This window comes from Thermobia domestica, chromosome 13 (assembly GCF_964235325.1).
Source record: "Thermobia domestica chromosome 13, izTheDome1.hap1.1, whole genome shotgun sequence".
Lineage (NCBI taxonomy): Eukaryota > Metazoa > Arthropoda > Insecta > Zygentoma > Lepismatidae > Thermobia > Thermobia domestica.
In genome coordinates this window covers 79974954-80000306 of record NC_137466.1, presented here as the reverse complement: position 1 = coordinate 80000306, position 25353 = coordinate 79974954, and the positions used below count along the sequence as shown (strand labels likewise).

At 37.2% G+C, this 25353-nt stretch overlaps 1 protein-coding gene across 1 annotated transcript; it reads right to left on the bottom strand.

Annotated features, from left to right (window-relative positions):
• Window positions 1-11243: 11243 nt before the first annotated feature.
• Window positions 11244-25085, bottom strand: LOC145669224 (galactosylceramide sulfotransferase-like). Its single transcript, XM_081737553.1, has 2 exons — window positions 24653-25085; window positions 11244-12779 (listed from the first exon to the last, which is right to left on the bottom strand). The coding sequence occupies exons 1-2, from the start codon at window positions 24763-24765 to the stop codon at window positions 11786-11788; spliced, it is 1107 nt and encodes a 368-aa protein (XP_081593679.1). The 5' UTR covers window positions 24766-25085; the 3' UTR covers window positions 11244-11785.
• Between the last annotated feature and the right edge of the window lie 268 nt (window positions 25086-25353).

Sequence of the window (25353 nt, the reverse complement as noted above, 5' to 3'; positions counted from 1 at the left end):
ATATGTTGCCTCTATCAGATACAGTAAAACGTGCAGTACCACTAATATGAAAACGGTTGAACATAAATGAACCGAACAAAAACTCAAATAGAAAATGTCATGTGGCACATCGATTGATATTGTCGCGGAGGCTTCCAGGGCTATCCTTCATGGGGGCCCAGGGCGCAACTTCAAAATTGTAAATGGAAACATGGGGTGAGTGATATCTCGTTCGATATATCTTTAAAAACTAAAGAGTGCTGTTGCAAAAGATTGTTCAATATTTTCAAAATGACCACCAAGACATGGTACCTGCATCAGATAAAACGTCCAGTATCATTAATATGAAAACACCAGAACAAATATCCGAATAGGAAATCACAGAGGTATTTATCATTCTATCTCTCGGGAATGTTGCAACAGATGATTAGAAGAAATCTAACTTTTAGAAATTTATCCTAAGCTCACTCCGTAAGTGAGTGAAGCGGGAAGGATCGGTGAAATTGCAGATGAGAGCCTTAGTTTTTGCAAATTGTATCTACGAAACAAAGTTATTTGAAATGTGTTTTTATAAGAGATAAATGTCTCTCTAATGGGATAAAGTAGGTAAAATTCTTGTTAAATGGTATCTTCCATTTTGATTGCAGGCAGTGGTTTGATGCAAAAATGAATAAACTGAAATGCGAAACAAATTTGTCGAACAATGCAATTTAAGAACAATGTTTACAAACGTTGGTTTTGTTCAACAGTCGTCTGCATGATATTGGTTCGCTTCTTTTCCTTCTATGTCTTCTTGCATGTGATAGAATATGAGTTTCACTGAGATGTCCACAGTTACATTCCGAATAACTTTCAACGGTAATTTCAGTTGTGATCATTTGTAACGAAACGGTACATACTGATGCAGATATGTCCCAAAAATCGTTGCACGCATTGTGTTAAATTATCAGGGGTGGGCAAAATGTTGTTAAACTTGAATTTTATCTTAATTTTATTCACCTTATTTCACTTTATTTTTATTCATTATAGTACCAGTCATTTGTACACATAAGTGTTTCAGACAAACCATATCTTTGTTTTCTATCATTTCCTCCTTTTCATCATGTCAATTACACTTTAATAATCTCTTTCTCCGTTGCATTATACTCCAGCCGTGAAATGATAAATACCCTCTGTGCTTTTCCTATACGAGTTTTATTCTGTTCATTTATCTCCAACTATTTTCATATTAGGAGTCTAGTGGTACTGGACATTATATCTGATACAGGCACCATGTCTTGGCGGTCATTTTGAATACGGTGACCGATATGAAAAATCTTTTGCCACAACGCTTTTTACTTTTTTAAAAATCTATGGAACGAAGTATTACTCGTCCCATGTTTCCATTTAAAATTTTAAAGTTTGGCCCTGGGACCCCATGAAGGGCGGCCCGGGGAAGCGCCGCGACAACACCATTCGGTGTGCCCCATGGCATTTATGTTCAACCGTTTACGAGATATATCCGTGGAAAGATTAAAATGGGCCATCCTGTATATATATATATATATATATATATATATATATATATATATATATATATATATATATATATATATATATATATATATACAGGGTGGGCCATTTTAATTAATCCACGGAAATATCTAAAAAATGATAAAACATAGAAGAAATGTTTGAAGTAAACGTTATATATTGCTAAGGGGGAAAACCATTTCCGCCAAAAGTACCCCTCCCCACCCCCCGGAAATGGGGGTAACGGGGGGTAACTTTGAAATGTCAAATGGGAACATGGGTCGAGTAATACCTCGTTCGAAAGGTCTTGGAAAACTAAGTAACGCTGTACCAAAATTTGTTTCATATGGAGCACCGGTTTCAAAATGGCCGCCATGATATAGTTCGGAAACTCCAGTAGCCGTAGTATGAAAACCATGGGAGGCAAATGAATGGAACAAAATTGAAATACGTAAATATCATAGGACGTATCGAATAGTGTGGTCCCTGTGATCCCAGTGGCCTCCCTGAAGTGGTCTTGTTGGCTAACTTCAAGATTTCAAATACTAACATGAGTCGAGTGGTACCTCGTTCGATAAATCTTGCAAAATCAAACATCTTGCACGAGAAAACGATTGAGGTGAAATGGCAGTGTTCTCAAAAGGCCGCCGAAACATAGTATCCGTGTCAGAGAAAAGGTTTAGTATCCGTAGTATGAAAGCGATTGGAGATAAATCAACAGAAGAAAAACTGGAGTAGATAACTGATGTAAGGCACATCGAGAGGTGTTGTCGGGGTGACTCCACTGAAAGGTATCGGGGCCAACTTGAAAATTTCAAATAGCAACTTGAAGCGAGTAACATCATGTTACATAGACAAATGAATATCAAACAGCTTCTGTAAGAGTATTTTCGACATGAGACACCGTTTTCAAAATGATCGCCAAGACATGGTGAATGTGTCTAAGAAAACGCCTAGTGCCCATAGTATGAATACAGGTAGAGATAAATGAAAATAACGAAAATTAAATAGGAAAACCACGGAGGCGTTCCAAGGCTCGAGAATGATACAACAGAGATAAAAATGTTAGAGTAAAATTGCCATAATGTATAGAGAGATATCCAAGTCCTGCAAAATAATCTTTTCCTGTGCTCTGTATGTGAGCGGGGTGGAAAGTAACAGTGAAAGTTCAAATGAGAACTCTACTTTAATTCGCAAATTAAGGCTACCTTACAAATAGGTATGGTATGGTTGAAACATTTGTTTGTAAGGATGGCGCTGTAGTGACTATAAAAAGGTGAAATTTTATTTGAATGGTAACGCATATCTGTATGGCTAAGTATGATTTGATGCGAAAACAGAAGGAACGTTATACGAAAGAAGTTGTCGAATAATGCTGTTGCTGGAACTTACAAACGTGTGAATTTGCTAATCTCCGTCGCCACAGAAACTTTTATGCAATGCGTGCTGCTTATTCGGAAAGCATTTCGGGGATATACGTACACACTGTTTCGTCCCTCAGGCTCACAATATGACATGAGTGCTAATAGTTAATCAAAATGTAACTGTGGTCAAGGGCGCCCATGTTGTGGTTTCCAAGGGAGGCAAGAAAAAGCGACATTTCAAATATAGTTTCAAATTTTGCTGTAGCTATTCTAAAAATTCTATTGAGTTTTCGATATTCCGAAGTACAATTTCCTCTAGGGGGGCGAGAGCCCCCCTTGCCCCCCTTATGGGCGCCCTTGACTGTGGCAATCCGCATTAACTGAGTGCACTAATTCTCTATCCCTGAAGTCTGCCTTCCAAACAGCATTGGGTAGGTCAAGCGTACGCCCGAACCGTTGTCCGGTCGGACATTGAAATTTTGAAGTTAGCTCACAAGATCCCTTCAGGAAAGACGCTGGGCTCGCAGGGGTCACATCATTCGATATGCCCTATGATATTTACGTATTTCAATTTTGTTCCATTCATCTACCTCCCATGGTTTTCATACTACGGCTACTGGAGTTTCCGAACTATATCATGGCGGCCATTTTGAAACCGGTGCTCCATATGAAACAAATTTTGGTACAACGTTACTTAGTTTTCCAGGACCTTTCGAACGAGGTATTACTCGACCCATGTTCCCATTTGACATTTCAAAGTTACCCCCCGTTACCCCCATTTCCGGGGGGTGGGGAGGGGTACTTTTGGCGGAAATGGTTTTCCCCCTTAGCAATATATAACGTTTACTTCAAACATTTCTTCTATGTTTTATCATTTTTTAGATATTTCCGTGGATTAATTAAAATGGCCCACCCTGTATATATATATATATATATATATATATATATATATATATATATATATATATATATATATATATATATATATATATATATATATATATATATATATATATATTAGAAATGCTGGAATTTTGTACCAAGTTGGGAAATTTTTCTAAATACTCTGCAATATTAGATAAACATACAATGTTGCTAAAGCAAAATAAAGTTGTATTTTCTCAAATTGCGCTACGTAAAGTATTACATATTTCTAATTTAGTTATTTAACAAAACCACAATAGCCCATACATTATTTAGTGTAACAAAGGACAACACAGTATCACTAACATCAACATTTTGGAGATCTCTAATAACTCAAATGGTATGGCCGGTGCAATGCGCATCAACTGTATCTTAGCGTTAAATACTATGATCATGGAATAATACATTTCGAATGAATGAAGAAACAAAATTTCAAGAAACGGAAAATTTAAATGTTTCTAAAGACTTCACTTCCGAAAACGCGCTGACATATCACGTCTCATCATGTAGATGCTTCCAAAAGACTTAAATGCTTATAACGCCATTTACAACAATTATTTCAAATCGTTTCAGAGATACCAAACACATTGGTAGTGATTGTTATACTGCTTAAAATGACGTACAGTAGAGCGTCGATTATCCGAACGTCGGTCAACCGAACGACCGCTTAACCGAACTGTGTACTCGCTCGCACCTGTTATGGGGCGTTTACACTTAGTCGATTTGCGTTCGATTCAGTTGAATTGACGTCATTTTCAACTTAATCGACCGTGTAAACGGGACTTCAACTTAATCGCTTGTTGATCGAAGGCGACTAATCGACTGGCAACTGAATTAAAAGACGTTCTATTTTCTGTGGTTGAAATAATTGAACACATCCATCAATCTGATTCAGCCTAGTTGCTTCGATTTAGTGGCAAATGCAGCGAGTCCATTTAGTCGTGCGACTAAATCGACTAAGTGTAAACGCCCCATTATGGGGAGTTTACACTTAGTCGATTTGCGTTCGATTCAGTTGAATTGACGTCACTTTCAACTTAATCGACCGTGTAAACAGGACTTCAACTTAATCGCTTGTTGATCGAAAGCGACTAATCGACTAGCAACTGAATTGAAAGACGTTCTATTTTCTGTGGTCGATTCTATTTTCTTCTGCTATAACACCGCAAATTGTACAATCCGCGGCAAAAAACCTGCAACATGAGGATGTAAGTTTATTGTGAAACTACGCCTAACAGTACAGGGAATGAACATAACGTTTACGTGGAACGAATCACGCCAGGATGAACTTCGGCCTCCTCCCGTGCACACTTATTTTGGAGCAAAAGACTTCGTCATTTCACAATAAACTTATATGCTCATGTTGCAGGTTTTTTGCCGCGGATTGTACCAATTACTTTTTGCTTGGACATCTTTAAAATTGCCAGTCGATTTCGAATCGACCAGAGGAGAGCGAGTCGACAAGCAGCATTCAATTTCGGTTGAAACAATTGAACACATCCATCGATCTCATTCGGCCTAGTTGCTTCGATTTAGTCGCAAATGCAGCGAGTCGATTTAGCCGTGCGACTAAATCGACCAAGTGTAAACGCCCCATTACTCTCCCACCCTACCATCCATCATTCCCCTCACTCCCAAACCAAGTTTCCCACAGTAGTCGCCGCACTGAGCCAGCGCTGGCGGAACATTGCTTCTAATGGGGCCTTCATAAGGCGCTGCTGACCGGCCAAGCCGCCAGCAAAATGCGTATGTAATATGTACATATTTTTGTTTAATAAACTGTATCACATACTATATATTCCTACTAAAGTTGCCTTTGTACGTTACTTTGTAAGACTTAAAGAGATGCCTGTTTTTATGGATAAATTTACTGTACAGTACTTCTTTTTGGCAAATAAACATGTACAGTTCGATTATCCGAACAAACCAGTTTTCCGAACACCCATGTCCCCCAATTACTTAGGATAATCGACGCTCTACTGTATTTGTATTACATTTTTATAATGATTATTGCTTTCCTTAGCTTCTATAACATTACAACAATAGTTTTTGGTGGTTTTAATTACAACAAGTTGCAGTTACATTATTTTTGGCAGTGTTGCCCACTTGAATAAATTGCTAAATATTATTCTAAATATGTGCAAATAACGTAGATAAACTGCAAAATATTTTAGAATTACTCGTAATTTGTTTTATGATGCAAGAATACTTTCAAGAGACGACGTTTTTCATAGTCTTTGGGCTACTTATAATGTTAATGTTTAAGTCTTCGTTCCAGCAATACATGTAAATGCAAATTGTAACTGAAATTAAATGTAACTGATACATTTTCAGTAACACTAGTTGTTCCCCCTAAGCCTTAGGCCTGGTGTACATTTTATATTAAGACCGTGCTTAATTAAAGATTCTAATTACACCCTAATTATATTTCACTTGTTTTAGTTTGACCACCGACCTCAAATTCGATCCATACCATATAGCTATATGCAATTATCCAAAGACTTACAGTTAGTAATACACAGTGTTCATTCTTGTTTTGTTTTGTTTTAGTTTAACGTCCCACAGTTATGCTAGGGCGGCTAAAGGAGACGTGGAGCGAATGATTATAGTGGAATCCGAACCACTTCGGTCGTTCAACTTTACCCCTACCGCAAATCGAACTTGGGACCACGCGAACCGAAATCAAGCGTGCTAGCCGCTAGACCAAATGGGGTCCTCACATTGTGTTGATTTAAATCATTCAGTCAGTGTTGCCAGATCCGAAGATTAAAAAGTAGCGTGTCTGTACTCCGAAAGTAGCGAATTCGAACTATTTGTAGCCCAAATATATAGAAATGAATACTGATAGTGCTAATTAAATAATTTAATATGACCTGGAAGATGTGCTGGACGTATTGCAAGAATAAATTATGATCGTCGGACGAAAACAATTCTAGACTGGATACCACGAGACAAAAAGTCTAGGAAACCTCCGCATACAAGAAGGTGTGACGAAATCAAGCACCACTGAGGAGTAACCTGAAAAAGAATTGCCCAAGTTAGATAGTTGTTGGAGAAGACTTGGAAAGACCTTCATCCAGCAATGGATTAATAATGGTTTATTATGATGATGGTGATGATTTTATTATATCTGGACCTCGGAGGTAACCTAAACCAAGTCATAATTTCGTAATTTTAGAGAAGCGAAAAACCGGTTTCTTAACTGAGACCTATAGTACTGTTTTTGAAACTTACTAAGTAGTTACAAAGTAGTAAGATGCTTTCAAACTTATATTATTACACCATTAGAAAGAACATAGTCTATTAAAAAAGTATTGTTAACTCAATTTCAACCAAAAAGTGACAGCATAGTCTACCTCGAAATATATATATATATATATATATATATATATATATATATATATATATATATATATATATATATATATATATATATATATAACTTTTACTAGGTAAGGTAGGGTAAAAATGGATCCAAAATTTAATGAAAGTCGTAGAGCGAAAAAAATATATTTGACTATTCAATCCATCATGTTGCAGCAAAACTACGAAAATTAATATAAAAGAAAACTAGAAAGTTAAGAATCACTTGTTCTGGCGAGTGAGAAAAAGTAGATACAGATAACTCTAATTACCTATATACTTATATCATATGTATACGTATATAATATGTTTCGCAAGTAATTTTTAATCAATATAAAATTTCAAATGAACGCAAGATTAGTTTTCTCGAATAAAGATTACATGCACCGTTGAGAGCTCAGGAATAAGCTTAATCTATGTTACGGCACTGGATATGTGCTTACGTAATGCATTACGACCTTATGAACTTGTATAAGAAACAGAATGCACTTAAAATGAGATGCGAACTATGTGAAACATCGGACTTTGAATCTAACTTGTTTTGTGATCCAACTCGAGACCTCACATAGCAAAGATGAGTGTAGTAGCTCCCACCACAAAGTTCAGGGCGTTCGTGTTATAAAGTGTCAATTAAACACGGAAATGTGAAACGGTAATAAAGCATTTCATCAATTTGAAACAAAAAATACGTATTTTGTAGTAATAATTTACCCTACTTGTTAAGATAATGAACGTTATATTCTGTTTTTAAAATGACAGTCAAAGCAGAATGTGTTAAATAATAAATGAGAAATTGTAATTTTTCAATTTTGGTACGATTTAATATATTCGTGCTGCTATGTGTTGTGTTATCCGTTAGGAAGTATTGAACAATTCTGATTCAAAGGAAGGAAATAAACTACTGTATAGTACTGGAGTTAATTTAATAGAGTTTAATAGTATAGGCAGTTCTGAGGCTATATAAGACAAAGTCTATTGCTGAAAGTGAAATATGGGTTACTATTAGGGTTTTAGGGTGATATACCCACTGATCATTGAACCTGGAATACACACATGGAAAGCATTAGCACTAGCAAATTAGCTATGAAGAGGTACACCATACCATAATTCTAAGTCAAAATGAAAGGAAAAATGAGCGGAAACGACAGACTATACGAGAATAATACTTTCACTATTTTAATGTCACACTATTTATTTCGAGACTTTCGAGACTTTCGAGACGAGACCGAGACTTGGTACTCGAGACCGAGACCGAGATCGAGACAAGCATCTGTCGATCGAGACGAGACCGAGACCGAGACGGTGATTTTTTACTCGAGACGAGACCGAGACCGAGACCGTTATTTATCAACCGAGACGAGACCGAGACTGTGCAAAGTCTCGTCTCGTCTCGTCTCGGTACCATCCCTAATGTCTACTGTCCACAATTATTATGTAAGCTGTTACATTCATGTGACAGTTTATGTTTAATGAAATTACCTTATCCCATAGTACTATGTAATTTGTTTTTATTATTCTTGCATTATTATCAGTAAAATAAATAAATAAATAAATAATAAAAAGATTGGTAGCTCCCCGTCAATGTACAGGTACCTTCTTCTTAAGTGACTTCCGAACTTATCTACCAGGACAACTTTACAATTAGCATATTATTCTATTCCAACAGCATTTAAGTTGCAGGTTGATTTATTTTTGTTTGCATTTTCATTGTTAACAGTATTCAGATTTCATATTTTCTATTGTAATGGCCCCTTATTAGAGCGGTTCTCAACCTGGGGAACACATATCCCTGCTAGTACGCGTTGGACCGTTCAGAGGTAATTGGAGTATAATTAGTACAAACAGAAAGACATCTTAATCTTTGTTTATATTTTAAATAATGTATAATCATTAGAATTGGTTTATTAATAACAATAATAACAAGAATGTATATTTAGTGGCGGATTTAGAAGGTAAAAACTGGGGGAGGGCAGCCAGACTATGAAAGGCATATCATGAGTTTACTACAAACTTTGAAAAGTATATATAAATAATACCTTAAATTATTTTTGTCCCTCAAAAAACTGGAAGAAAGTATCCTCCCGCGATCCTGGCTAGATCCGCCACTGTGTATATTACATAAATTCCCTAACAATACTGTGCACTTCTTTTAATTTCATGTGTGGTCAGCACATTCACTTTTGTTGAAATCATTTCCGGCGTTTTAGACCGGAGTTCTCTACTTCTTAATTCAACTAGCTCACCAAAGTTATCGCACGATTGGGTTTGAAAGTCGGAAATCCTACATTCCTGCGGAAAATTGAACGCAGGTACCGCTAATCTTTAGACAATAATGGAGCACTTTGTGTCATATACATACTAAGGCAAATATACCTAGTATGGCTATATTCACAAACTAGAGACTCCTGCAATGAAATTACTGAGTGTTGTGTTTCAGGGTCATTTTTCTTTTTCACACCAAGTAAATCCTGGGATGATACCTAACATGTAAGTCCAAGGCCGCTTCCTTCCTTCTCCCTTGTCCTCCCCTGAAAAATGAAATGAAATCTTTTAAGGTTTACGTCTTACGTTTATGCCTGCTAGGCTAAAGGAGACAATGATGATGAGAAATGAATGGAATGGTGGAATAAAGAAAGTGGAAGAAAACGGGAGAAAACCCAGGCACACGGCGTTTGTACACCACAAAATTTACTTGGCGCGGGCTGGAATTGAACCAAGGAACCCCTTCCACCAGAGATGAACGGTCTACCACTGTTTTCTTCCTCCGGGAGGGTCGTCATCCTTCATATGTGACGGGCCTAAGGCCATAGATGCTAGTAATGGCCAAAAATAAATAAAATAAATTTTACATAGACTTATAATGACTTGTAGTATCGGACTTCTGAGCGCCTACTGGCCTTTTGAATTTCGGCATGGCTAGGCAGTGGCCAGGCTTGTATTTAATTTAAATAGCGAGATAGAGAGGGTCCTAGCCAACTTGGAAAATGAAACTGCCCGACGTCAAAAAGAGTAATTTGTTTGCAATGGGCAACATAAAAAATCAAGTTTACTTGGAAGTGTTAGCTAATAAACTACCTTAAAACTGGCTATATAGGAGGATATATTTATGAAGTTGCTTGTTGTAAATTATTATAGAGGGTAGAAACACTATTTTGGAACCTGTAGAGGCGCCACAGAGACGATCTCAGTTCGTGAGTCATATATTCCTTTTCTGTTGGTCTCTGCAACACGCGTTTCTGCATATAGAGAGAAGTGAAAGCGGTTTTGATTCCAACCAACCATTGAGAAAGAAGCTAAGCCAGTGTCCGTATAGGACCAAAAGCGGCATTAATTGTGTGACCCATATATGAATGACTTTGAAGGTTATCGAGCTCCAACAAGCTGGCTGGCCAAGTAATTTACAAGTACAGGTGTCAGAGTGTGGAAATCCTAGCGAGAGAGGCCAGCTAATGAATGCAGAATGAATTCTAAAGATAACAAAGTCGTGGATTATACCATAAATATATATATATATATAGTATAACAAGGATCTCAGTGAACGCAATTTTCTTTTTTACTTTCTTTCTTTTTTCTTTCGAGTTGGGCTTGGACACATGACGTATAACCCTTCTTATATAATGATTATTTTTATAATTGATAATTGTAGCTTGTGCATTTATGTAACAGGAAGGTCACGAAGAATATGATGTAGGCGTAGTACTAAAATTTGAAATGATCGATTGGTCAGTTGTTGATAGGAAATTTAACGTCCCCTTTTCAGTATTCAGTAATAATACTATAAGGTTGTATAAAGGGAAAAAAAATACATCAGAAATCGAACCCAGGATCACAAATGGGGTCTCAAATTCAATTCCCGGTGGGAGAACCTTCGAATTTGGATATATTACGATTCAAATAGGCTGTAGGCTACATCTTCGAACAGACTCGGTACTGAAAAAAGTACACTACTCTCCCAAAAACGACAACAAAGGCGATGACGCAAAGACATCTTGGGTTTTCATTCGAAATGAAATGAAATGAAATCTTCGAGTTTTACGTTCCACAGTTATGCCGGCTAAACTAAAGGAGACGGTAATAATGAGAAATGAATGAAATGTTGGAATGAATACAGTGGGAGGAAACGGGAGAACCCCGAGGAAACAAACGCACACGGTGTTTGTCCACCGTACAAAGTTTACTTGGCGCGAGCTCGGATCGAAGCAGGGCCCCCAACCATCAGAGGTGAACTCTCTACCACTGAGCCACCGCGGCCCTTGGGTTTCATTCGAGATGTTGTATCAGTGGAATTTGAACTCGAATATGCACGCGCCCAAAATAAATAAAGAGAAATTATTCTTTGACAATAGCGATAAATGCTTGAATTTGTTGTAAAAATGAAAACAGATCTTATTATTGTACCTTGTTGTAAGTCTACAGCAAAAAGCTGACAAATCCAATGTCACCGTATCATTATTAACCTACAGTATTATAGGAATAACGTTGGGACTACTAGTAGAATGGAAATCACCATCTTTTGACACTCAAATACAGATATTGGATTGACGGTTGTAACATAAATGCCATAATTTACGAAACAACTCTCGTACAAGTTCCCCATGTTTGTTCCGTAAGGCAGGAAAACAATATTTGAATAAGCTTAGTGTTTAGGTTTTAATTGTCCAAGAAATAAACTCGCCATGAAGACGCTTTTGTTGATCTTCACGAATTATCTCTGTAAAATTAAGTTCTTGCATAAAAATATATTTACAATCAAACGAATTCTCAAATTCTTTTGGAAACAGTCTCTTAAGATCACAGGAGGTAATTAGTTTATTTATATACGAATATAATGTTCGTATATCTTTCATCATACGTTGGGTACCGTATCGTTGTACTTTTTGATCAAATTTGGCTTTAAAATATGAGTATAGCATCATATCAGCTCTATTAAGCGCTGCTAACTTGTTTCGGTCTTGTGCTTTGAGATATGTCTTCATTGAATTTGGCCGGTAGTTATGGCTAATATAAATTACGTCATTATAACTCCAGCACATAAGGTCCTTAAGTAAAATCACTGATTCACTCATGTGTTCAGCTACCATGACAAGATCAAAAGCATCGTCAACAAACTTGATAAAACTTTTCACTTTGGTCTCATCCTCAAAGTCCTGTTCGGCCATTCCCAGATCCCATAACATCTGATTATAACCGAGGTACGATAAATCAAGCCTTTTAAGTTTTAGCCGTAACTCCGCCAGAGGTAGTTGAAGCAACTCTGCTAATGTTGCATTGTATACGTCCTGCAGTTGAAAATACGAAAATAAAGATTCATACAGGTCTACGGGGTTTCTCACAATAGTAATCATACGTGTGTCGCCATACATTACTTGCTTCACAGCTGTCATATTTAAACGCGTATGGTGAGTAAATATATTGTAGTTGCCGTCCCGGGTTGTCACATTGCTGCCGATGAAATATGGCTGGAAGTGCTGTGGCTGGCCCAGGTAGTTGTATCGTTCTGGTAGAACAAAATTCAGGTGGCGTTTCAGCCCGAATCTCATTAGAATATTTTGCACTGTACTGCTTGCACATTTGTGTGTCTTCAAGAAGAATATATTCGTTCGTGGGATGCATTTGTTGATGTTGTTATTGTGTAATCTGAAATGAAAAGAAAGAAAAATTAAATATTGCATGATACGATTAAGGCAAACAGTATGAAACTGTTATGAAAACAATAAAGACATTTACAGAGTTGGAAAAAAAATTGAAATAATCAATAAACGGTATTAAATATTTCATTATAAACGTCTCATGTTTATGCCGTTTAAACTATGATTGCCAACTCTGAAAAATAAAATTACAGGTTCCTGCTCATAATCCTCAAAACAGATGATGGATATTTGTAAAAATGAAATGAAATATTTGAGTGTAACGTCCCATGATTATGCCAGTTAGGCTAAGGGAGACGATGATTAAAGCAAGTGAATTATGATGGAAGAATTGGTGGAATGAGAAAGTGGGAGGAAACGGGAGTACCCCGAGAAAACTCACGACCACGATGTTGTCCACCACAAATTTACTTGATCGGGAATCGAACCGGGGCCCCGCAGCAGAAGTTAGCACTCTACCACTGAGCCACCATACCCCCTATGAATAATTGTAGTTGAGTCTGACTAAAATATCGATCAGCCTGTAAAATACCGGTCAGTTGGCAAACCTGATTAAACCAAAAGGAACGGATGATTAACTATTTTCTGAACCTACAACATTTTTATTATTATTATCATTTTAAGTTTCTTGATTTATGGTATATATGGGGAAGGACTTCCCTGCCGGTTTAGGGGCTAGAGCGTGCACCGTAAGTGCATGTGGCCCCCTCGTTCGATTCCTGGGAGAGTGTGTTGAACATCCCTACAACATTGAGCATGCCTTTCCTGGTAAATTAGGTACAGCAGGAATTGGCCAGTCCTTAAATCTAAGATGAGATAAGGGACAATGGAATAAATTGTGAGCGAAACAGAAATAGGCCAAAATGAATTCTAGTTTCGGCTACATCTAACGTACGATAGAAATAATAATATAAATTGCCAGCAAAGATGTAGATGTTACATATCAAGAGTAGATTAAACAGGGAGAGAAGAAGAAGCTTATTAAAAATTAAATGAAATAAAATCTTTGAGTTTTACGTCCCACGGTTATGCCTCTTGAGTTTTTATATAATTTATTCTCATATTGAATTTGGACCCCTCCCGAAATAAATTCACTGCCCTACAAATATATTATATATATGTATAATATAGTTTGGGCTATTTATCTTGACACACAGTTATAGCTTTTAAACTAATAAATACAAAATGCTTAAATCTCTTTATCATGCAAATATGACAGGAGGACATTATTTTACATACTCTGCAGTACAACCAGATTAACAGTGTTGCCAACCCAACATAGTTTTTTTTTTTAATGACACTGTGTCAAATTATTACATATTTCAACTCTACATGTTAAAACTTACAATGCCACATTTATTTTGCTAATTTAGGACGCTACAATATCACAAACATCGAAAAACAATCAAATTTTGAATACAACGGTAATAACGCAAGTCATACAAATGGGTGATGCAGATCCAAAGTACCTAAGTGTTGAATACTATGGCCATCATGTGACATATTTTGAACGAGTAGAAACAAAATTAGAAGGAAATATTTTATAGATCATAATGCCGCTTACAGCAATTTTATATATCAAACCATTCCGGAGATATGAAAAATATATAATTTGATATATTGTTTACGTATTTCTGGGACCTTTTCAAAACTTTTTTTTTTTAATTTGCTTCTGTAGTATTACAACAATACTTTTCGGTAGACGTAAGAACAACAAGCTATCAGAATTCCATATTTTAGCAGTATTGCAAACTTTACTAGTATTTTCCATATCTCCAGAACGGTTCGAGGTATCATATTGATGTAAACGCATTAAAATCTTCACATCTAGTATAAGCCATTTATGCAATTGTATGAGGTGCTTATGTAAACAGCTTTTCGAAATAAAAGCTTTTGAAAAAATCTCTTATATCTTTGTCCCTATTTATTCGAAATCAGTCATTGTATATTAGACACTAAAGTACATTAAATGTGAGTTGTCCCAACCGTCTGTCTTACGTTATTATTGCTGTAGAGGTCACTTAAGTTGAAATGTTCGTGATAATGTAGCGGTCTTAGTTTGCAGCACTGAATACCAAATGTTATATTGTAAGTTTTCGCTTAGCATGCAGATTTGAAAAAAAAATCAAATGAAATCTTTAAGTTTTACGTCCCACGGTTATGCCGGTTAGGCTAAAGGAGACGGTGATGATGAGAGATGAGTGAAATGGTGGAATGAAGGAAGTGGGAGGAAACGGGAGAACCCCGAGAAAGCCCACGAGCACGGTGTTTGTCCACCACAAAGTCCACACGACGCGAGCTGGGATCGAACCAGAGACCCCAAGCACCGGAGATGAATGCTTTATCACTGAGCCACCGCGCCCCCTGCAGATTTGAAATAGTAATAGCCTGACAAAGTGGCATTTAAAATAAACATAACTTGGAATTGTGTTGGCAACACTGTTAACCTGGTGGTATCACATGATGTGCCAAATAATGCCCCCATGTCAATATTTGCACGGTACAAAGTTTCAGCATTTTTGTAAATTAGTTCAAATGTTACAAGGACGTATTAAAATAAATACTCAAAAACAATGGTCAACAAATACAGAAAACTGGTGAAATTTTGTATCATGCAAATCTCGTCTGAGGGACATTGTTCTACTCTTCGATACTACTAAGTTCCTGGTAAAAACTTGTGGGATATATTCCTGACCCCATCCTACGTAATTTCTTCATAATGCTTTCATTTGACATCCAGACAGTCAGCAGATAGCGTGTTGTTGAAGAGAGTCCTATATGAAAGTGTACTATGCAGAACGCCTAATTGCAAGTGATTTTTCCTTAGTGACTCAGACTGGAATTTTGTCGAGAGCAAACGGTAAAAAAAAAGAAAAAACAAAAAGAAAGAAAGAAAGAAAAGAAAGAAAGAAAAAAAGAAAAAATATTAAGATTGCATTCCCGCCAGGAATATCAAATTAACATAAAGTTCGCTGTTCGTTTGGTAAATTTCGGTTCGATGACACAGCATTGCAAAATGAACTTCGTAGACACTGACCGAACACCACGTTCGGATGAGTTCTGGAAAACCGTGGTCGTAAAAGAGTTCGTGTTATTGCAAATGAATTAGATATAGCTACACCATAGCAGTGTCGTTTGTTGGCTGCGTGGAATCGGTGAGGTGGAAAGATTAGACTCTTAGGCAGGGGCGTTATTTAGGGGGGAGTAGGAGGGGCAATTGCCCCCCATGAGTTTGAGGAATACATATACTTTAATAGATTGTGTACTAATATGCTAGTACAAAACGTGAAATTCTTATGTACGTGGTGCTCTTGCCCCCCCTCAAGCAAAGTGTGAAATGACGCCCCTGCTCTTAGGCCACGGTCTAAGTTGTTAACACCAGCCAACAAGAATTGCCATCTGGAATATGGAGGAATATCCTGGAAAGTTTCCTGCATCGGATTGTTACTTCAGAAGAAAAATTAATCTGCTTCGGCAATTGCAAATAAGGGACAATGGTTGACTCTTGATCAAAGTCCAGAACGAATGGTTTTCAAAATTTTTGGAAAAGATGTTGTTGCTGGTACAGTGATCTTTGGTGGCGTTAATCCACCATATATTTTCCTCCGTTAGAGTGAAATTGTCATTACGAATCGTTACAATGCTCCACAGAGGAAAAAACGTATGTGGTGTTCGTACAAATGTAGGTTACATGTGTAAATCTTGTAGTTTTCGGATTTAACGTACGACTATAATTAACATTGTGCAGAAAACTATAACTGAAAACGTATGTTCTATATAATACTGTCCGAATAAGTGTTCCATCTATACGTACTTTCCATATAAAACCAAGAGATGTATGTAGTCGGTTAGGATCTTACATACAGACTAGCCTATATAACATATAATTAGCTGACGTAGGTACATATATATACGTATGCGTATACGTAACATATGTATACGTATTAATATGCGGAAGACTTAGATGTCAGAAATCCTGCAGCTACATGATACAACATCTAAGCGGGAAAAAGGCAGTACCTATGTAGCCAAGAGCGCCGATCCTGGGGGTGGGGGAGCCCGGGCCCCCCAAAGATCATGTGGGCCCCCGCATTTTATTTATGAATATACAACATTTGGCATAATTTGAATACAATTTGTCTTAAAATAATCATATATTCCTTCTGTATCTGAATGCCCCCCCCCCCGAAATTTACAGAGAAATCGGCACCGTTTTATGTAGCATATGCATAACCTATGCTCCGTACAGATTTCCGTAGTAAACTTATGGGTTCTGTATATATGTACGATATACCGTTGTCCGCATAATGAATTTTTCTCAATGTGAACTTTATGAAATACACTGCAACATCGCCCGCAAGTATTCAGAAATATTCAAAAGACAGTGTCCTCATAGTGCACGCGCAAATGTTATTCAAGAGACTTTGCAGACTCCTTATGAATTCCAGTAATCAAATCCTTCTACATCCACTATATCCTTCTAATGCCTCTCACACGGACTACCATCTCTTCCGGCATCCCGAGGAGTTCTTATTTTCTTGGAAGGGAAGATTTCCTTGATGATCGGTCTCTGCAGCGGTGCAGCGTACGGTTGAAACTTTTTCGCATTCCAAATTCCAAAACTTAATTCCTCATAGTGCACGCGCAAATGTTACTCAAGAGACTTTGGAGACTCCTTATGAATTCCAGTAATCAAATCCTTCTACAAGGAAGGGAAGATTTCCTTGATGATCGGGCTCTGCAGTGGTGCAGCGTACGGTTGAACACTTCTTCGCATCGAGGACTCCTAGACTTCATTCGCTCATTGTGTGGTGCAGCGGTGCAGCATCCGGTGCAATATTTCTTCGCATCGCAGTCTCCAAGACTTAATTCGCTGATCGGGCGCTGCAGCGGTGCAGAATATGGTTGAACACTTCCTCGCATCGCAGACTCCAAGACTTCATTCGCTGATCTCGTGATATAGCAGTGTAGCGTAGAGTTGAACACTTCTTCGCATCGCAGACTCCAATACTTCATTTTTTGATCGGGTGTTGTAGCGGCACAGCGTATGATTGAACACTTCTTCGCATCGAGGACTCCAAGACTTCATTCGCTGATTGAGTGGTGCAGCGGTGCAGCATACGGTTGAACATTTCTTAGCATCACAGACTCCAAGACTTAATTCCCTGATCGGGCGCTACAGCGGCGCAGCGTATGGTTGAACACTTCTTCGGATCGCAGACTCCAAGACTTCATTCGTTGATCGAATGTTGCAGCGATGCAGCATACGGTTGAACAGGTTTTCGCATCGCAGATCCAAGAATTCATTCGTTGATCTCGTGATATAGCAGTGTAGCGTAGAGTTGAACACTTCTTCGCATCGCAGACTCCAAGATTTCATTTTTTGATCTGGTGTTGTAACGATGTAGCGTATGGTTGAATACTTCTTCTCATCGCAGATTCCAAGTCTTCATTCGATGATCGGGTGTTGCAGAGCGGTGCATCGTACGGTTAAACACTCCTTCGCATCACAGACTCCAAGACTTCATTCGCTGATCGAGTGGTGCAGCGGTGCATGGTAAGGTTGAATACTTTCACATCGCAGACTCCAAGACTTCATTCGCTGATCGAGTGGTGCAGCGGTGCATCGTACGGTTGAATACTTCTTCGCATCGCAGATTCAAAAACTTCATTCGTTGATCGGATGGTACAGCAGGGCAGCGTAAGGTTGAACACGTCTTCGCATCACTGACTTCTAGACTTCATTCGTCCCGAAATCTAATTGTTGGCTAAGCGGTGACAAAAGTGTGTGTAATTGCAGACAGGGACTATTTTAACTAATCTGGGATTGTAGTTTCATTACGAGGGCCACTATTTTTATTTTGAGCCTAACAATGAAAAACTGTAATTTGTCATTGAAAATTGATTTATTGTTTTTCGAAATATTGTCCTTTATGATCAATACAGTTTTGCATTCCTTCGAACCATTTGTCAAAGTATTTTTCCAGTCTTCTTGAGACACCTTCATAATATGGTTTTTGAACGCATCAACTGCTTGTACTTCTTCCGCCGACGAAAATCGTTGTTCACGCAATTTATTCTTGACATTCGGTAATAAGAAGAAGTCATTGGGTGCCAAATCAGGACTGTAAGGCGGATGACCCATTCGATTTTTTGAGTGTTCATATTGTCGATTGTTAGACGAGGTGTGTGAGAGCTCGCATTGTCTTGATGAAGAATGATCCAACGGCGTTTGTTTGTTTTCCATATTTGACCAAAGACCTCCGGCAAACAAATTGTTGTGTACCATTCAGAGTTGACCGTTCTACGTTCCCCTAAAGGTACAATGCCGCATGACCATTTGCTTAGATGTGCTTCAAGCACGAACAACTTTTTTTTTATTATTTGGTTCATCTTGAAACACCCATACAGTCGACTGCTGTTTACGCTCCGGCTCATATGCATATATCAATGATTTGTCACTATCTTATATACTTCTTTTGAAGCATCGCCATTGTATTTATTGAGCATTTGTCTGCACCAATCGACGGAAGATTCGTTTTGAATTTTTGTCAAATTATGTGGGATCCAACGAGAACAAACCTTTCTCATAGATAAATGATCAAGTAATATTTTATATATGCTGGTGGAACTAATGCCTAGGGTTGCCTCAATCTCACACAGTATGTCACATGACGATCTTGCAGTATTAGATTTTGCACAGCATCAATGTTTTCTTGAATAACAACTGATTTTGGACGACCTTGGCGAATTTCGTCAGTGAGCTTATGGTGGCCACGAGTAAAATCGTTACGCCAGCGTTTCACAAAGCAAAGGGGTGGGGCTTCATTGCCAAATGTGTAAGTAAATTAATTGATGGACTCGTGTCTGATATCCACGTCGAAAATCGTAATAAATCATCGCATGAAAATTTTCAGGAGTTAATTCCATTTTTCTGTTGTCACGCAATCTTTAAGTCAACGTAAACAACACAAATAAAGCTACTGAAAAACATTTGAAGTACATTACGGCCAACAATATCAAACATTTCTATGCAAACAAAAATAGCACCTAACTACAGTGTTACCAAGGCTCAAAATATAAATAGTGGCCCTCGTATTATTATAATTTTATTATTATTATTATTATTATTATTATTATTATTATTATTATTATTATTATTATTATTATTATTATTATTATTATTATTATTATTATTATTATTTTGTCTTTGAAAATGAAGTACTAGTGCGGACATTTCATTCGCGCCTACATCCGTAGTATAACCCCCTTCTCTTCATTAGCAAGGTATCAAAAGTGTTCCAAAAGTAAAAAGAAATTATTCACCCTAGGAACACCAAGGTGGAGGGCTCTGAGGCCCACAGTCATTAGTTTTTAATGGAATCCAAAACACCTTGGTGTTCCTAGGGCTAAGAAAGATTGTCCATTTTCCTGTATTGTAAGGGATACTACATTATTTGGCACAATTGTTATAAACTTTCTCCCGTCCTGCAATTTGATTTAATCCGAAAGTTCATATCCCTCGTATTTATAAAAAAAGAAATAGATGACAGCAAAATGCTATTTAAATCTGCAGTGTAATTTCAGATGTTCTTTGCTTAGATTTTGCACATTGAAGTACAAGCTTAATGTTGGTATCACTCTTCTTGCGCTATCGAATCCCAATACGAGCATAATATCGAAAGCGCATTGAAACCAAATGATACGATTACAATTTCCGCTTCCGGTTTCCTGTGCATTTCTACTTTTTCTTTGATGTGGTTTAGTGTGGAAATGTGTTACGTTGATAGTAGTTTTTCATGATTTGAGTTTTCGAGCATCTAATGCCCATACATTTCACATTCTTTCTTACGTATATAATAAATGATTTGATGACCAGACCGATGTAATTTAATGGAAACTGGGTTGCAAATCATTATAAATTTTGACTATACTTGCAGAAAATTTGTAGATTATGTAAGGACACATCGGTAAGTTAAAGCTGCTACCAAAGATGTAAAATATGTGCCGCTTTAAATAGGAGCCTCTGTAGTCCTTCCCCGCTGGTCTAGTATTTAGTGCACTGAGAAAAAAAAATGTAGGTGACGTACTTAAAAAGATAAGTTACATGCGTAATTCCTGTAGTTTTTGGACTTAACGTACAAAAGACGTATAACTGAAAATGCATGTTTTATAATACTTTCTGTATAAGTGTTCCATCTATATGTACTTTCCGCATGAAACAATGTAGGCGGTCAGGATCTCACATACAAATGGACGTATACAACATATAGCTAACGAAGGTAACATAAGTATATGCATGTGATATACGGAAAACTGTTAGATGTCAGACATCCTGCAACGGCATGATGTAACATCTAAGGGCAGTGCCTATGTAGCATACGGATAACGTATGCTCCGTACTGATTTCTATAGTACGCAAGAGGATACCGTATATTTGTGCAATATACCGCTGTCCGGAGAACGGATTTTTCTCTGTGTGCACTCGCCTTTGATGCAAGGTTTCTGTGTTCGATTCCTGGTGGGAGCACATTAAAATTTGAACGCAGAATGATGGTTGAGCTTCCATCTTAAACTGTAAGTTCACGTCTCATATAGCATAAGTGCTGAAAAGGGACGCTAAACTGAATTTTTTAAAAAAAACTGTACTTGGTAATAATTTTAAGGAAGCACAGTGGCTAAGTGGGTGCTTACCTCTGCTGCGTGGGGGCCCTTGTTCCATCCCCGGCCAAGTAAGTTTGTGGTGGACAACATCATGTCCTTGAGTTTTCTCAGGGTACTTCCGTTTCCTCCCACATATCATTCCACCGAATCTTTCATCATCATTCATTTGTCTTAATTATGGTCTCTCTTAGCCAAATTGGCATAATCGTGAGATTTTAAGCTGAAAAGATTTTATTTCTTTTCATTTCGATAATAATTTTGTAGCTGTTTCGTGTAATGAAATGTTTTAAATCTAATAAGCAAACGTTCGAATGGGAGTAGAAACAAACTTTTTTTCATCTCTATTTTTATTCGTGTCCAAATAAATATTCATGCAAATTTTCGCAACTCGATTGCCGTTGGTTTGGCAGAAAATACATTTAAAAACTTTCACTTTTCATAAAGTTTTCCTCTTCTGTCAAGATCTTACGCTTTTACTTAGACACACATAATCTCAAATCCTAATTAAAATATAAATACAAATTATACCTAAATTGAATTGCAGTTAAGTGGCGTTTCCTTTGGTATAAACTTCGTTGTAGTACTCCCTAAGACAAGGAGATAACAGAAGGAAATTTTAAAGATTTTCCTACAAATATGTTTGTTTCCTGATTTTATGCGCTCATTAACTTGACAATACTGCCTCGGAAGCAAACAATAGGGAATTGAAGCATACCCCATTATATTTCAAAGATAATGACTGAATTAAATTCATTATTTCAGTAGAGCTGAGAGAAAATAAAATATGTTCTCACTTGCAATTCAAAACTAGAGAATGGAATCTAGCCATGTAGAAGATAATGTTTATTCATACACGTTTTAGTTGAATTGTAGGTATGATACAACTATATCCCTTTTGAATTGTAGTTAAATGGGCTTTCTTTTAATATACAGTATGTTATGATTGGCACAACAAATGAAAAAGCAGAAATAGAGGGATATTTTGAAAATGACCTTCCCCGCATTTATAATGTATTCGGTTATTACTTGGCAGCGATATATCTGTGACACCTAAAACAATTATAGCATACCCATTTATGTAGCATAAGTTTCATGTGATAGCTCTAATAGTGTGAGAGAAAAAAATAGAATGTTGGCACTACATTGCCTGTTGTTCTGCAAATGCCAGGGTAGAGTAGGGGAGAGCCGGAAGTGGTATTTCTTGCCTCAACAACACAAAAGGTAACATTTTTGTCATTGTTGACTAACTACTAGACTTCTATTACATGCATTAATGAAAATAGTACACATAGTACTCCATGAAAGACATGATGAAATAAAATGTTATGACAAGGCAGTGTACAAAGTGATCATGGGCTTGAATTTTATGCTATAGGAAAGTGTTTTTCTACTATCTTCGTTTATGCTTGTAGCCACCGTCGCTGACCGCTCATACTCCCTACGGACGCACCCCCTCGCTCACCACCCCCTGCTGGGTTTCTGCCCTGACTCAGATATCATTCATGCTTTGTATTGACACCCTAGTACAAGTTGGTTCGTATTTTATACACTGTAGCTTTTATGCCATGCGTCCACATTCAGCCCGAGTTAAATGCCGCAGATGGCGGCCCCGAAAGTGAACTTAAAATTGATTATTTTAAAATTTTCGTAGCTTTTATTATACTTTTGGTCCGAAACCAAGCGGACAACGTCGGAATAAATGCGATTGTTTTTTATACAATTTACGTGCTTGAGTAATGGAACTTTTATTAATGTATTTCTCAAGAAATATCAATTTCACGGGTAAGTTTCACACATTTGGATTCCTTATAAAATGTGTTTTCAAAATTATATTTCATATTTCGTCGTAAATTTTAAATTTACTGCATCTGTAAACTGTGAATCCACCAATTATTTTGCAAACTTCTGGCGTTTGTGTCAGACCTGGCCTCCTTCATCTGTATAGAAGCCTGTTATGCCACACACTAAAATAACTCCGTTTTTTTTTTGTTCCTTTACGCAGTAATCGTTCCGCTAGTCAAGCTGACATTTGCATTTCATGATTACTCACAAGCATGGGCGGATCCAGAGGGGGGCGATCGCCTTCCGCCGCCCCCCCAGAAGAGGAAACTTTCTTATTTTATATATAAATAAACCCATCCATAAAAAGTTTGGAGCTCTTAAAAGTAGCTCTAAGTAGCAGTATTACTACCGACTGCCCCCCCAGAAGTCCGTCCTGGATCCGCCCCTGCTCAGAAGTCAATAGATACACGTGATCTTGTAACTAAATATTTTGGTCAGAAAAATCAAATAACATAAGATTTGCTTTGCATTAAGAAAATTAATCAACCAAATGTTCTGACCAAACACATTTGATCATAAATGACAAAATTTTGGTTAAACTGAACAAATAAAGTGACCAAATGCCCTGATCAAACAACTTTGGTATTCCTGACCAAGTCGTTTTTTTCAGTGTACAACTTAACGTGGGATTCGAACCACATGAGCTCTTGCCGGGAATCGAACCCGTGTTTCCCACGCCAAAGGCGTGTATGCTAACCACTTAGTCACAAGAGAGCTCGAGAAAATTTTTAAAACTTTCTTCTGTTATTTCCCTGTTTATGGGAGTATTACAATAAACTTACACGAAGGCAAAAGCACTTAAATATACGGTACTTCAAATTAAGTATAATTCGTATTTATAATTTCATTAGGGCCTAAGATATTACATTTATCTAAGTAAAAATTAATGCTCTCGCTAGAAGAGGGAATTCTTATACAAGGCGAAATTTATAAATGCAAGGGCGCCCATCAGAGGGGGCAAGGTGGAGGAAATTGTACTTCAGAATATCGAAAACCCAACAGAATTTTTACATTAATTACAGCAAAATTTGAACCTATTTGAAACGTCGCTTATACTTGCGCCCCCCCTGGAAACCACAACATCGGCGCCCTTGTATAAATGCGTTTTTTTATGTCTAACCAATGGTGGTCGAATTGCGATAGTTTGTATGAACACTTATTTTGACATGTTGAATAAAACTAAGGAAGACTTTTTGCTCCCCCTCCCCTTACGAACGTTTGCTTGTAAGCAGTTCTAATGCACTTAATAATAGCAGTACTGTTGTAATAAAATATCCCTTATTTCTACCCCCCAAAAAGTAGGTAATCCTTACTATATGATGGGCCTTATGTTACTAATCCTTATGTTTTACTTACCGTTTATTTGCAAAATGCATTTTCTGTTGATATTGTTTGTGGTGCTCCAGAAAAAGCCATATTGTGAAAAACAACGTAATCGCTGTACAAAGGATCACAGGAAACTTCCTCATATCGTTCTTCAAAATGCAGTTTTAATTAAACTTTTGCATCGACCACACACCATGCACACACACTCACAGCTTAACACTACTTAATATCGAATACATTCCAAGCACTTGTAAGCAAGAAGAGATAAAGGAACAAGCAAAACACTTGCACTAAATGTTATTTATGTCACATTAGAGAAAGAGAAGCTCTTGCTTAAAAAGAGTGCAAGTAGTACAACTCATTTTCATGTCTTTCTTTTCACGATTATCTTCCAAAGCGACATTGATGTTTTTCTAGTTGTACTAGGACTTAAAAAAACAAAAAAAAAACACTCGACAACAACAGAGAATCAACGCTTGTTAATATGGACACCCAAGTCCTATGAAGGACTTTTAGAAGAAAGAAAGAAAAGTTGTACACAGTGTAAATTGAAAACAACCTTTACAGAAAGAAAAAAAAGTGTTAATGATAGAAAAAAAGAAAAAAACTTTAACACCTTGTTAAATAGATGCAGTGAATCACTCACTGAAAGTTCCTTTAGACGTTAGCTTTTTTTTACTTAGATAAAAAAAAAAGAAAACGTTAGACATTGCGAAAAGTCGAGTAAATAA